The sequence below is a fragment of the Hemibagrus wyckioides genome, linkage group LG12, assembly GCF_019097595.1.
Source record: "Hemibagrus wyckioides isolate EC202008001 linkage group LG12, SWU_Hwy_1.0, whole genome shotgun sequence".
Classification (NCBI taxonomy): domain Eukaryota; kingdom Metazoa; phylum Chordata; class Actinopteri; order Siluriformes; family Bagridae; genus Hemibagrus; species Hemibagrus wyckioides.
In genome coordinates, this window is record NC_080721.1 from 2,171,765 (window position 1) to 2,187,890 (window position 16,126).

Sequence of the window (16,126 nt, forward strand, 5' to 3'; positions counted from 1 at the left end):
GAAAGCTCTTCACAAGAACAGATTAGGAAGGAAAAGAGAAATAGTAACCGGAATATTATCAAAACTGATAATACTAGCAATAATAATAATAATAATAATAATAATAATAATAATAACAAGAGAAACAACAATTTAGAAAAGGAAAGAAAAAGAAGTAAGGGGAAAAAATTGACATTGTCATGTGCAAATCAACACTGAGATTTTTATATACAGTGTCCTCCATAATTATTGGCATCCTTCATAAAAACGAGCAAACCTGACTGTATAATAAAAAACATTACGCACCGTAATGAAAATCTTCCACTCAGACTCTATTTATATTTGTTCAAAGAAAAAAAAAATTCTCATTAGACATACTTTTTTTTTCTTCTTCTTCTCAAAGAATAATATTTTCTCTCAGAGATACATGTGCCAAAAAAATGATAAAGGAATATTTTATATAAATGCAAACAATTTGACATTCTTTATATTATTTGATATTACAACATGGCAATTTATATTATCATGTTATATTTCGCCTTGGCACAGGAAATCTCTTGTTGCCTGGAACCGTTTCCTGTTTCCCTGGGATATAAATATGAGGCTGCACACATGTAAAAATCCCTTTTTCGTCCATTACCATGGCGGAAAAAAGGAACAAAACAGTTGAAATATCATTAAACACGGGGTCATGACAAACTGTTTCACATGTCTGGAAAAAAAAAAAAAAGTTGAATATTTGCTAGGAAATATTGAGCACATTGTCAACCCCACACAGTGAGGAAGATGGAGAAGGTTTTGGGGAAGAAAGAAAAAAAGATTGCAGAAATGCTTAAAGAAAGCAATTTGTGTTGCAATGATCCTCTCAGTCTCAGGATTCGGATCCTATGGAAACTGAAGCGGAAAGTTAAGTCCACATGTACAAACTTAATGAATTTGGGGACAAAAGGATCGTCTAGGTCGTGTCTCCAAGCTTAAGAGATGTTACAAGAAGAGACTCGGCGTTGTCATTGTCCCGTCAGACATCGCAACTGAAACGGTACAGATCATTTTGAAGAAAAAAATAAAATAAAAATGAACTTTACAATCTGAAAATGTCACATATTGCACATGTTACGCTTTTTAGCTTGTTTACACTTCTGCTAATTTTCTTAAAGGGTGCCAATAGTTCTTGAGGGAACTGTAGCTTTGTACGTAATCCTGGATATTTTGATTATTATTACTGAATTATTTTATAATATTAATTTGCACCAGGACAGATTCAAAAGTTGTATTTTTTTCCAGGGTTCAGGTCCTTTTTCTTTTTTCTTGGTGTGAAGTAATAGGTTTCTGTATATACTACATTTATGCAAATTACCTCTACAATCACATATTCACATATATTGATATTTACAGACATATCTAGTGATAGAATAGTTTCCTCTCATACAGCTCATTATAACTTTGATAGAATAGTATAATATTATTTTTTTTTTTACAGTAGTATCAGGGTGCATTCATTTTGTTAGAATATAGCTTGGGAATTTTACATCCAACACTTCTAATAGATTAAGATTTTCTCGTACAATTTAAACAGAGACACGGTTAGTGCAAGGAATCTGTACCAAAAGTAGGACAACATGTGGGTATTTCTTATATAGTTTTCCGTGCTGATCATACAGTATACAAAATAAAAGAGCTACCATGCAACGCACTCACTGGCAACTAAACTCGGACTAAAAGAAACAAACCACTGTTTCGGGAAAAAAAAAATCAGAAAATCAAGAAGAGAAACGAGAAGCGTGAAGGATCAGGGAGCGCTGTGCTGAAATAACTTGGTGTTATTATGCGACGTCTGGTTTTTGTGCGCATGCAATCCAGGTTTGTGTGTTTATGTGGAATAGAAACGATTAAATATATACATGGAAAAATCGTTTGTACATCCGTTCCTCATCCGTGATGTAGTGATGAGGTGTAATGTCCAGACTTTCTCCTTTTCCTGTTTACTTTCCAATCTGGATCAAAACACCCGGAAAAAAAAAAGGAATCCAACATATAAAATTAGGTACATGTGATTTCAAAACACTTATTTTGCTGTTTGCTTGGATTTCAGCGGTCGGTTTGGATACGGCCGGCCGGCGTGGCTCTGACACGTCTCTGTCCGTGGTGAGAGCCTGGCGTGATTCATCTCATTTCAGCATCACACGTTCTCGTTCAGCCACACTAAACAACCTGATTTCAAAAACATCTTCATATAGCCCTCTTTCTTCACAAATGCCCCGTACCCACCCATATATATATATATATATATAAAATATAGAGGAAAAAATTATTTCCAAAATCTCTTTCCCTGTCTGCACCTTTAAGTATAAAAATATACAAATTTCCTGCCTAAATCTTTGTGCTGTCTTCTCCTCCTCTTCCTCCTTGTCCATCTTATTCTCCTCTTCTGCGTTATTGTAACTGTCCAAAGCCGTGTCAAAAATATACAAGGTCTTTTGTTTTTTATTAATCATAGAAAATATTACCAGCATCATCTGCAGAAGAAAAATACTGAGAATACTAAGAAATGCTCCTAAAGTCTGAGCAACACTGAAGACCGAGTCCGTAAAAATCTACACAAGTTAGGATTTCGCGTCATTATTACAGTCCAAAAAACAAAAAACAAAAAAGCAAGTGAACAGTGTTTCTTCTAGACTTTGTGAGCATTCCCTTTCACTGGGATCACTGATCTGTTAGCAACGGTGTGTTGCAGCCATGCACGATGCCACACGTTTAAAGAAACATGATTTGCAAGTGTAGTAGTGCAGGTTTAGAAAAAAAACCTGGGCTAAAATTTCTGAGTGTTGGTTTTTCACAGCCCTGCCTTTAAACTGCCTTTTTTTTTAAGAGACCATACTTCTCCTTCTTGAATTTTTCTTTCTTTCTTTAATTCTCCCCTTCATAAGTCTCCGTGACGATTCTCATATTTGTTGATGATGTTGCGACAGCGCCCCAGCTCTTTGCGCATGTCGGCCACTTCCTGTCGGAGCGCCGCGTTCTCCCTCTCCAGGAAAGCGGCGCGGACGGAGATCTGGTTCTCCTTGAGGCGCCGTGCGTCACGTGAGCGCTTCGCCGCCTCGTTGTTCTTCACACGTCGACTCCAGTACTTTTCGTCCTTCGGGGAGGTAAAAGTGGGAGACAAAAAAAAAGAAAAAGATGATCAGGACCTGGCTGAAGCAGAGTATCAGGACACTGTACTTCACTTAAACTGATTAAAAATGGATGTTTAATATATTTCCTCTTCTATTCATTCTAATTTCAAACTTTCATAAATAAATAGTTGATAATTACATATTTGTTAAATAATACTTAAATAAATAGTTATTAGTAAAATAAATAGTAAATAATTAAATATTCATAAAATAATACTTAAATAAATAGTTATTAGTAAAATAAATAGTTGATAATTAAATATTTATAAAATAATACTTAAATAAATAGTTATTCGTAAAATAAATAGTAAATAATTATTATTATTATAAAAACTATTAACTGTTGATAATTAAATATTATTCAATATTTTTAATACTTAAAAAAGGTTACTTTAATACTTAAAAGGTCTTTATTGTGTACTGAATCTTGAATTCTTCTATCCTATCATTCAGAAAATTTGTCTTTCTTTGACCTCAAAGATTCTTCTTCTTTAATATTAACATACTGTACACGACTGTGCAAATTTTTTACTAAGATACACTTTTTTTGCCAAACGTTTTGGGACAGTCTCCACTCTAGTGTTCTGTGGGGTTGAGGTCAGGACTCTGTGCAGGTCAGTCAAGTTCCTCCACACCAAACTCACTCATCCATGTCTTTATGGACCTTGCTTTGGTCACTGGTGTGCAGTCATGTTGGAACAGGAAGGGGTCATCCCCAAACTGTTCCCACAAAGAGCATGAAATTGTCCAAAATGTCTTGGTATGAAACTGAAGCATTAAGAGTTCCTTTCACTGGAACTAAGGGGCCGAGCCCAACCCCTGAAAAACAACACCTGAATTTAATGATTTGTAGGGGTGTCCCAAAACTTTTGGCAATATAGTGTATGTAATGCAAATATCGCAACTGGTGCTATCCATGTCAGACTGAATACTGCTGCTTTCTCATGACTGTGATGTTAGTGTAAATTGTTTTCATCGTCTCCTGCTTCATGCTACTGACAGTTTAGTTTTTTATCCACAAAAGTCTTTTACGCCTTATCTGTCCACGTCGTTTTTTGTTTTGGTTTAATCTACTTGGTTTAGTTTATTCCGGTTTAAAGGTACTGTTTTTATTCTGGGTTTGTTTTAAAAAGGAAGCTTAATCACACCCTGGTGGCTTTAAGGACAACAGAGCAAGATGGGAAATGGATTAAAATCACCGACTTATCAGAAATCAGATTCTGGATAAACAACAAGTATTGCTGTGATGCAGAAAAAGGACACACACACACACACACAAACATACACACACACACACACACACACACACAAACATACACATACAAACACAAACACAAACATACACACACACAAACATACACACACACACACAAACATACACACACACACACAAACATACACACACACACACAAACATACACACACAAACACAAACATACACACACACACAAACATACACACACACACACACACACAAACATACACACACACACACATATAAACACAAACATACACACACACATACACATACAAACACAAACATACACACACACATACAAACATACACACAAACATACACACACAGACATACACATACAAACACAAACATACACACACACATACACAGACAAACACAAACATACACACACACATACAAACATACACACACACACATACATACAAACATACACACACAAACACAAACACAAACATACATACACAGACATACACATACAAACATACACACACACACATACACATACATACACACACACACACACAAAACCATACATACGCCACCACACATACACATTCACACACAAACACATATACACACACACAAAAATATACATACATACTCCACCACACATACACAAACACACACACAAAACCATACATACTCCACTACACATACACATTCACACACAAACACACACATGCGCACACACACACACACACACACATCATATACACACACACAGATAAACATACATATACACATGCACACACACATAAACATACATATATATATATATATATACACACACAACCACACAACATACAGTCAAGTGAAGTCAAGAATGATTTCTACGCTCACACACAAGAATGACACACACACACACACACACACACATTTGATTTGATAAACAGTGGGGTCTAAAACTCTGAGAGTGCTGGTGATAACGTTTCTCTCAGGCTTCTCATCTTTTACAATTTAACACATTAAATAATTTTCATTACAGATGATACTGTCAGTAGCCTGAGTGAACACTCGAGGATAACAGAAATATTTTCATGAATTTCAGCATTTTTTGCTTTTCTTAATGTCTGATCTCCTTTTTTGCTTTAAAGACAGCGTGCACTGGAGCCGACACGGAGTTTGTGTAATATGTCCAACGTGATTAAAGCCTTTTAAAACAAGCAGAATGCTGAGTTCATATCCGCGCTGAGAATCGAACCTGCAGCACCGCAGTACAATAACAGACACATTAATCACTTCACATCAGCACCAACATCCACCCGAGCTTTCACAATCGAATTAGTTCATGTTAATTCCTACATGAAGTGATTACGCTCACTCTACATTACTAAATTTTCTACTTAGAGACTCATTTAAATGAAGTTTGTCGTAAGCAGTCGAATCTGGATTGCTGAGAAACGTAATATTTTTACTGACCACATATTCCTTTTAATTTCAGCATAGAAATCTAAAAAGTCTGGTTATTTGTAAAAAAAAAAAAAAGATTTTTTGTGTGTTCTCAGTCATTTGGACCCCACTGTGTTTACACACAACACACACACACACACACACACATTCTACCTTCTGCTCATCGGGCACCAACATTTTGCGAGCCTTCTTGATCATAGGCTGAGGTTTGAGTTCCTCCTCAGAGAAGCGATGCCGCCGCGGATCGAACGCTTCCTGGCCCGGGACGCTGGAGAGGGCCAGGTCAGCAGGATCGGGGTCGAAGTTCACCATGACATCAGCCGCAGGGGCACCGGTGCTGGGTACTGGAGGAGGAGGGCAGGAGGAGCTGGGAGATGGGTCCTGCTGCATGGCCTGTCCACCTGAGGCAGACACACAGGTCAGTGAATCACATTCTGAACTGAGGGAGAAATCTCTTTTTGGAATAAACAACTATATTGCCAAAAGTTTTGGGACACCCCTCCAAATCAATGAATCCAGGTGTTGTTTTTCACGGGTTGGACTCGGCCCCTTAGTTCCACTGAAAGGAACTCTTAATGCTTCAGCTTCATACCAAGACATTTTGGACAATTTCATGCTCCCAACTTTATGGGAACAGTTTGGGGATGACCCCTTCCTGTTCCAACATGACTGCACACCAGTGACCAAAGCAAGGTCCATAAAGACATGGATGAGTGAGTTTGGTGTGGAGGAACTTGATGATGTTGGATGAGAAGGTCTGGCTCGCAGTCTCCGCTATAATACATCCCAAAGGTGTTCTATGGGGTTGAGTTCCTCCACACCAAACTCAAAATGTCTTGGTATGAAGCTGAAGCATTAAGAGTTCCTTTCACTGGAACTAAGGGGTCGAGCCCAACCCCTGAATTCAATGTTTTGAAGGGGTGTCCCAAAACTTTTGGCAACACAGTGTATCACTTTATCCTTTAAAGGAAAACTCCGCCCTGCAACACATTAAATTTCTATTCAAATAGTTACTTAGTGTTTTGAGTTTTTTTGTAGTAATTTTTTGCAATATGTAACTATAAATTATTACGTATGTTTGGTCTTTTTTATGTGTTTTTGTTCAGTCCTTCTAAAAGATTAAAAACTTAATGCTGGTGATGATTTGGCAGTTGATGCTGTATTTGTTGATATTCCCATGAGAACAGTTACAATAGAGAAAAAGAATGAAGATCTCAAACATATAAAGGACAATGCTCAGGTTTTCTACACCTAAAAACAAAAGACCAAGAGATTCTTTTCCACACTCAACATTTCCCTGTGACATTCAACATTGTATTAGAGAGAAATACAGAGCAGAAGCAGCAGAGGCACAAGCGCTGGACTCTAACTTCACTATGTAACATGACCCTATGAGGCGGTTTGCGTGGCAGAGATTCTGCTCGGCTAGTTAGCGAGCTACAAGATGAAAATGCCGATAACATTGCTGGCGTGAAAGTTGATCTGTTCTGAACCTGATCTGTTTGAGCAGAGTGTAGAGATGAGAGATGTGACAGTCGGACAGACTAAAGCCCTGAAGAGCCGCTGCATCAGTATGGAGCTTGGAAGCTGATAAAATTCTGTGGCTCACTAAATGCTGATGAGTTCGAAAAAAAAGGGTCTACTTTTTCCTGGGAATCCCAGACGATTCACATTTGACCTAATTTACATCATATTTGATATTAATATATAAAATATATTTCAGTATATGTATTTAGGGTCATGTTTTTTTCTTTGTTTGTTTTTTATCTGAAATCTGGCCCCTAAGATATATAGATAAAATCTAAATGTAAATTAAATACACCACAGAATAAGTTTTATACATCACTCTTTTTAGGTGGAGGATAAGTATCACATGCTAATGGCATCACTATCGTTGAGTGTATTGTGGGTTAAAGCTGACATTTAAATAAATTCTCATTCATTAATATTCATTGAAACGCAATTCAGTATTCTTTTAAACAAACCTTTGATGCCATTAAAGATCACGTGCTATTTTAAAATATTAATATGTTAATATCTTCCTTTAGTTTGGATTGGATTGTGCTACACTTGTACACTGTTTTATATTAATATTCCTGCTCAGCCAGTGTGCAGTAACAGACTGCAGCCACCAGGGGTCAGTCATAAGCCAGGCTACACCCCCAGCATTTTGGCGGGTTTCTTTCACAGCCTTCATTGTGACACCTCTACTGTCATCTCCACTCAGAGGAAAAGCATTCAGTCCCATTTTCCACTTAGAAACATAATTGTGGTGCATTATATTTTTTACACTGCATCCATCCCATAATAAAGACATTAAATCACAAATATTATTCAATATGAACTTTTATCTATTGTGTTCATTTCAGGTATTGTACTGCAGTTATTTCTGAGTCCGTATTAAATTTATAGATTGCACTATGTACTGGCAGAGCAGGTTGTGTTGCCACCTCACAGCTCTAGGGTTTGATCCACGGCTTGGGTTTCTTCTCCACTCACCAAAACCATGCTGGTTAGGTGGATTAGCTGCTCTACACTGCCGCTAGGTATGAACGACTGTGTGACTGAGTGAATGAGCCGAGCTGCTATTCCATCCAAGGCGTATTCCTACCTCATGCCCAGTGTTCCTGGAATCTACCGCAGCCCTGTCCAGGATAAAGCATTTACTAATAATTGCCTCAACACCCTGCTGAAAAATTTGGCTTAGTCTGACTAGCTAGCAGTCACCAAAACACAGACCAAACTGGTCAAAACTGACTTGGTAGATAAATGGCAAATAAGTGCTGCTAAATAAAAAGAGTTTCTACGCAACATCACAGACAGGACAATAACACAACTTTAAGGCCAATGTTCTGGCAGCTGGTAGCTTAGAGGTTGCCAAACGTTTTGGCAAATGACCCCCAAGACTTGACCACCGTATGATTCACAAATCGCACCCCTGTGATCAGGAGTTTGTCCTGTATGTGTGTGTGTGTGTGGAGCATGTTCTCCTTCTCTTTCAGGGGTTTCATTCAAGTACTACTTCCAGGTAGGTGTGTGTGATTGTGCCCTGTGATGGATTGGGTGTCCCCTGCCTTGTGCCCCGAGTCCCCTGGGATACACAGACTCCAGTGTCTTTATGATCTTGTGTAGGGTAAACTGTACAGGAAGTGGATTTATGGATTACTGTAACAGCCACGTACAGAGTGTATGTGTAACAAAGGGCCTAAAAACCAACGAGTCTAAAGAGAGGTCTTGTTCTAGGAAATTCCACACCGGTGTGGTGTGATATAAGTCCTGGTTTATCCTTAATGTGCATGCAGAACCAACAGCCATGTGAGCTGCATTGTTCATACACTCACCGCGTCCAGAAGATGTAACGCGAGCTAGACGGCAAGGCAGAGCCAAAACACCCCAACCAACCAGCAAGTCGAAATGTAAAATGTTCAGTGATTTTAAACACAGTGATGTCTCTTTAAAAGTTCCTGCCATCATCGTGACTGTTGTCATGAGCAGCGTCTCAAATATAAAACTCTGGCTGTATGCTAGCGGGATGTGAAAGCTCAGTGGTAAAGGTATTGAACTAGTGCTCAGAAGGTTGTGAGCTCAAATCCCAGAACCACCAAGCTACCAGCTCTAAGCCCCTGAGCAAGGCCCTTAACCATCAACTGCTCAGTTGTATAAAAAATGCAAGTGACTCTGGATAAGGGCGTCAGCCGGATGGCATAAATGTATTAATCTAGAAAGCTGGTTTACAAAACAGACCTTTCAGGAGTAGAGGGTTTTTAAAAAAATAAACTCTAATTATAATGGGGAAACTGGTTAGGATAGTAAAAATCTTTAAACATCAGATACTCTGCTGGTCTAAATGTCTCCCAGTAGATATTTTAAAATATCAGCACGCAAAATCCCACTTCGATATTTCTAACATTAATGTGTACATGAATCAAATCAGACAAAAGAGATCAGATCATACTGAATTTTGCAGTTTACGACATTTGAAATAAAGCTAGATCATGTCCTATTTTAAACAAACCCCAGCAGCTTCACATTCAGAATTTAGGTTCAGCGTATGGCATGTGATACGACTGAGAGTGTGTGATGTGTGTACACTGGCAGTCTAGCTCCTTATTTTAGATCAAAGTCAGAATCAACCTATATAATATATGTTTTTACAGTAAATATGATGCATTATTGCTTTGAAGCTGGATCCTATTTGAATGGATCCTAAGCCTTTCTCCAAAATGGCCTTGAGGTCTTAATGATCCCACTTCCCAGTTCTGAAGCTGTAATTACGAGTATGTCCAGTTCACATGCTTTGCTGTTGAAATAAACATGAAATATGAATGACGCCAGGTTCAATCACACACTTTTTTTTAAAGCTAGCTTTGCTGTTGACAATAACATTTATTCTCACAGTGTAAAAATTAACTATATAAATGAATATGACCAAAATGGTCAGCACTAACAATTAGCTGCAATTAAATAAAAAATAAAAAAAATAAACAAAACCTGTCATTCAGCACAGAAACTGTTCTGACCTCTGCTATGTTGAAGATTTCATCCCATCTCGGAAAAATCGGGTATCGGAGTTTCCCAGTCGTAAACGCGGCTTAATATTTTGTTCATGTGTTTTTATCGTATTTTTTACGATAATCGGTATAGCATGTGAGTGTATCATTATTGCTAACTACTAGCTACTAAAACAGCCAATGTTAGCGAGCTAGCAAAAAGATTAGCAAGGTTTTGTTTTTGTTCTTTCACATGGCACTCAATAATTGCACATGAACACATAAAATAAAGATTTTATTCTCAAAACACATCTATAACACCAATCTTTCAGCTATGGATGCATCCCAAACCACATCCTATGTCACTAAGCAGTATATGAGTTAAATAATTCCACCTGTACTATTTAGTAAACAAGAGCAGTTTGGGATACGACCCTGAAGTCTTGAAGAATTTTGTGTCACAGTATTCAGATTAATACAAAGTAAAGCAGGATGCCTGATATACAAACTTCCTCTTCTTTTGTATCAGAGAGTGAAGAATCCGACATTTTAAGTATAACGTGTATTGTTTTTAGAGAAATAAAGAAATTCAGGAAATAAGTTGTAAGATTTAAATGCATCCCTAATGGGAAAGCCAGAGGTGACGCCGGTAAGGAAAAGTCCCTGAGACGATATGAGGAAGAAACCTAGAGAGGAACCAGACACAAAAGAGAACCTCATGATACTTTTCTCACCAAGACTCCAAGTAAGATCTTAAGAACACAAAGGATTCATAGTTGTCATGTTCAACAGTGCTGCTTAGATTATTCTAGAGATTTATCTTAGTCCCAAAGCAGTGTTTTTACACGTTTGTGATACACCCACAAGCACACACACGTACAAAAACGTGAGCAAGTCCTCAATGCGGATTCCTGAAGCTCTAGTGCTCCTGGAGCATCTCCTGTCCTGCACATTGTAGTGCTTTTATGTCCTGCTGATTCAACTACTAACTAAGTTCATTAACAGTACTTCCTGAATTGAAGTGGAGGAGAGAAAACACACAACTGTGCAGGACAGGGGTAACTCCAGGTCCGGGGCTGGGAACCACTGCCTGTACACACAATCAAAGTGTTTCTTATATTGGATTTATGGGTCTTCTATGGAACTCTATATTATTTTGTTGTGCTTCTGTTCATGTGTCACATGTCTGCCAGGGTCATCAGACAGAAATGACAAAGATATCTCTCAAAGTCACAGCTACAAGGGATTTGCTTTCTGTCTAACACACACACACACACACACTATTGGCCCTCCCCTTTTTCATGTGCCCCTCCCTCGCCCTTGCTCTCTCCCCTCATTGCTCTCTGCAGCGGCACGTGAGGAGTCGCCTGCACATGGCCTCAACGTGTGAGACACAGAGCGAGAGGGAGGACCAGGGAACAAGCTTCAAAAACACGCAAAGAAAACACATAGTGCTCGAGTCCACCCCTCCCTTTCCCATTTTGCTCCCTCTTTTCCTTTCTGTTTCCCTGCTTATTGCCTCAGCTGTTTTTTCCTTTACTCTGCTTTTCTATAGGAACTCTTTTCCATTCTAGATTTATTCAAATCCACATGCAGCAAGGTAGAATATTAAAAGGAAAATATACAGAAGTGCAGCTGAGGGTTAAATTGCTTGCTCAAGGGCCTGACAGTGGCTCTTTAGCAGTCCTGGGATTTATATTCACAATCTTCCTGCCCTTAGCACAGAACCTCAGTCATGAAGCTACAAGGATACTTTATTCGATTTTTTTTTATTTCGACTTAACAATTAAAATAAAGTTCGAAGCGTTGAAGCTCTTTCTGTTGTCCCTCAAGGATAAATGCGACTGTAACGTTACATCTGTTAATAACATTAAACTACCGGGCTTAAACGCCCACCATTTTTCAAGGATCTCTGGATTAAAAGATGGTGGCTATTGTTTGGGTTTGAAAAGGAAATTGTGCAGTCTAGGTGTTACACAATATTGTATTATTTGTATGCATCTTGCTGCTACTGTATGTAAACCAACTCCATTGGTCAGGAAGAGCAATCATTGCAATCTCATTTCTTTTATATTTCATTGATTTCTGAAGCTTCTTTTAAGCTTTTGTTTAAAAAAAAAAAAAAGTCATAGCCAGCTTACTATAAAAGGTCCATTTTTTTTATTTATTTTGAATACAAAGAGCCATGTTTTAGCCTTCAATTATCCCAACCTGTTCGTTCTTACAAAGACTGTGATTTTATAGACAATGAAAACCAATCCAAAAACAACCATGTGATCAACTTTAAAATCTAGTGGTCTATTGTGCAACATTTGGACTGGAGTTTTGAGCAAGCTCCATTTTTAAAATTTATTGCACTGGACATGAGAACCCAACTGCCTTGGGGAAGGCAGTTTATGCCTCATTGCAAAATTAACCAGTGAGCCAGTGCACATGCTCCTGGAGTCAAGATAACAACATCCACAGATCTACAGCCTTCTCCCACTTTTAGATGATCATTTGATCATAAATGATGATCATAAATGGATCATTTCCATTCAATGGACACAAACAGACTCGAACCCTGTTCCAGCATGACGCTGCACAGAGCTCCATGAAGACATGGTGTGTTAATGTTGGAGTGCAAGAGTGTCCTGCACAGAGCTCCTGACTCTGACCTCAACCCCACTGAACACCTTTGGGATGAACTGGAACACCGAGTGGACCCCAGACCTCCTCAATCTTACAACATCGTTGTCTGATCTCACTAATGCTCTTGTAGCGGAATGATCACTAATCCCCATAGACACAATCCAACATCTAGTGGAAAGCCTTCATAGAAGAGCAAAGAGAAGAATAAATCTGAAAAGAGATGTTCAACAAGCACATAGGGGTGTGATGGTCAGGTGTCCATATAGTGTATATCCTATAATTTTTAGCCTATTCAAATCCACCTCCGCTACCTGCCAAAAAACACCCAGACAAACATGTACTAATACACACTCCTTGAAGGTATCTGTCAAAAAGGCACCACCACTATTTCAATAAAAACAATGTATTCACAGACAGCTCACAACAGCGGCTGCCAGTGTATAAAAATTGCACTCCGTCAACACTTGGATTGATACTGACAAATCCACATCAAGTGCAGCTCACAGCGAGCCTCAGTTCAACACACTGCCAGTGTATATAGCACAAAATCCATCTATTTCCTCAATGCATGACAATGTGTTATTACCAAACTACAAACTGCCTAATGCTTACCGTGCAGACACTCAGGACTCCCCATCATTCCTGGGGTCGGGACTTGTGGCACGTCTAGTCCCAGAAGCGAGGACGAGGAGGACGAAGATGACAGGGAAGAAATGGAGGATGCTGAGGAAGAGCCGGGAGACGGCGAGGAGCTCTGGCTTGGAATGGCTGATTGCATGCTCTGTGACGGGATGAGGGCCTGAGCTCCAGAGGTGTTACCCAGAGGCATGCACCCCATGCCATTTTCGGTGAGGAACTCCTCCAAGTCCATGAACTGCCTCTGGAATAAGCCACCATCACACGGTAGAGAGCGTTCCCACAGCAACGGCCCCAGGAAAGTGGTCTGGGAAGAACTGCGCATAGAGCCACTGGCCCCATTGCCAATTCCACCCAATGAATCCTCATCAGAGTCCAACGGTTTGTCTTGATCTATAAGAAATACATAGATTTGGGTTGTTATATTAGGATGTCTTGGTGCCATCTTCTAAGCCTGGCATCCTGCTTCTGAAGAGTTCATTGTAATAATGGTATTGTACCTTAAAAATGGCAAGCACGCTTCAAAATCTATAAATATAATGGGTGGGTGTCACAAACCCTACAAGCTGTAGGCTTATTATCACACACTCTCCTGAACCAGGTAGAAACCTGGTATCTGGGCTGTGGGGTGAAGCAGAGGAATGACAGGAATAGTACATTGGCTACGACATCAAAATAGTGACAATCAATGAGTGAAGCGTTAAGGTGAGGTGGTCCGTGGTTGATATAAAAAGAGCTGTAGATATTGGAGGAGGGGGACTAAACGGAGTAGGACAAGAAGTGAGAAAAGGAAATTGTGTGGGAGTATTTGAGGGCGTTGAATAAACGCTGAAGAGAAGAAGCTCTGCAACCGGAGCCAACATACAAATCTTCATGTGAAAAATTTGAGCTATCCTTTATTGACAGTGTCTTTATATAACTTCAGGATGCATTTTAAATCTGAACAAGCTCAGACATTGTTGTTTAGACTCTTATTTTTATTTAGTTCTCATCATCATACGTTATTGACATCTTGACCGCTTATAGAAAGGAATGCACATGAAATACAGACATATTATATGGATTTTTATTTTTCCATAGATAAGGATAGCAATGCAGAAAGAATAACAACTTGCATTATATCATAATACATATCACAGTAAGCGTCATTTTTAAGAACAACAACTAAAACACTTTCATTTGATTTGATCCTCAAAATGACCAGTGATGAAATGATTAGATTTGTAGGCAAGCTGTACAGTAATTATACTGTTACTACCAATTTATACTACATCACTGAGGTTGTAGGCCTATCCATTAACACAGAGAGAGAGAGAGAGAGAGACTCACCGATCATCTCACAGCAGTCTTTCCCTCTGCTGTCTCCTTTAATGGGAAGCTGGAGGAGAGACTTTAGACTGGCCACTGAACCCAAGTGGCCATTGGGTGCTGTAGTAGTAGGGCCAAACTGTGCACTACCTCCAGAGGGAATATCTGGAGGAGGTAAAAGCTGAGAGAGAGGCCTGGACATAGCCTGACTGTACTTGGCTTTTATATCACAATCTACCAAATTAAACCAAAAAAAAAAAACAGTAAGTGATAGATAGGAACTGCGTCCAGATAAACCCTCTCAGCTGACCATTGATGATAAGATGATAGGAGAGGGTTTACACCTCAAACCGCATCCAAGAATGCTTTTCCCAAAGTGCTTTCCACTCAATCCATGTTCCCGAAATTTTGCAGACGGAAAGGATGTCTCTATTCAGCAGCACTGAGCTCCATCTCCTTGTTAAGGATCACAGCCTTTAACCGTTTTGAACCTGGCGCCCAGGACGCTTCTCCGGTCTCTGCTATCAACAAAAGTTGCAGGCAACGAATTGAAGCTCTTGACGTGTTCGCCGTAGCTTAGTCCGCTTATTTGCTGACATTTGGCACCAATTTGAGCTGGGGCTCCTTCGGGCCCGGACGAAAATATTCCCCGAAAAAGCAGCGAATTAGCTGGAAACGACAGGCGTCCATTAGAGCCAGCGGTGCGTCGGGGTTTTAGACGCGCAACCGACAGAAAGCCTCAACCGTTATATCGCCCCACTACTCCAGCTGTCATTTAATAACAAGGCTCAGTACAGGGACGATCTGCTGCACCGTTTTCCTGTTTTTCGTTTCTTTTCTCTTTTTTTCCCCCCTCCCTTGTCACGCTGTCGTTATTTATTTGGTGTTGTCAACCACCGCCTGCTCCGAGTCAGTGAAACGAGCGCTCGGAATCGCGGCTACGGTCAGCTGGAACGAACACGGGCGAGCTCTCGTGACGTCACCTCTCACGGGGACGGGGAAGCGCTGAGGGGCGCTGTTCATGAATAAATTATTACAGGTGGGCGTGGCGCATGAATATTAATTACGTCAGCTTTGGCCAAATCTCCCAAGGATATTTTTTTTTTCTTTTTTTGGTAGGCGGTGCTACGGAGACTGAAGCTGAAGTTATATTAATGACGGACTACACTTGCTTGGTGTTAACTGCTGACTTTTACTCTTTGTTAAAGAGTTCACGTTGCATTCTGTCGTGTCAAGAGCCA

At 39.5% G+C, this 16,126-nt stretch overlaps 1 protein-coding gene across 1 annotated transcript; it reads right to left on the reverse strand.

The window, feature by feature from the left end:
• Window positions 1-320: 320 nt before the first annotated feature.
• dbpa (D site albumin promoter binding protein a) lies at window positions 321-15,873 on the reverse strand. Its single transcript, XM_058405258.1, has 4 exons — window positions 14,907-15,873; window positions 13,554-13,970; window positions 5,974-6,221; window positions 321-3,115 (listed from the first exon to the last, which is right to left on the reverse strand). Exons 1-4 carry the CDS (start codon window positions 15,085-15,087, stop codon window positions 2,900-2,902), a joined length of 1,062 nt encoding a protein of 353 aa, XP_058261241.1. The 5' UTR covers window positions 15,088-15,873; the 3' UTR covers window positions 321-2,899.
• Between the last annotated feature and the right edge of the window lie 253 nt (window positions 15,874-16,126).

Excerpts from the sequence above, each read along its gene's own strand:
- dbpa (XM_058405258.1), bottom strand. The coding sequence starts at position 15,087 with ATGTCCAGGCCTCTCTCTCAGCTTTTACCTCCTCCAGATATTCCCTCT. Across the intron at positions 13,971-14,906 it reads AGACTGCTGTGAGATGATCG|ATCAAGACAAACCGTTGGAC; the intron begins GTGAGTCTCTCT and ends TATTTCTTATAG. Across the intron at positions 6,222-13,553 it reads GAGTCCTGAGTGTCTGCACG|GTGGACAGGCCATGCAGCAG; the intron begins GTAAGCATTAGG and ends TGTCTGCCTCAG.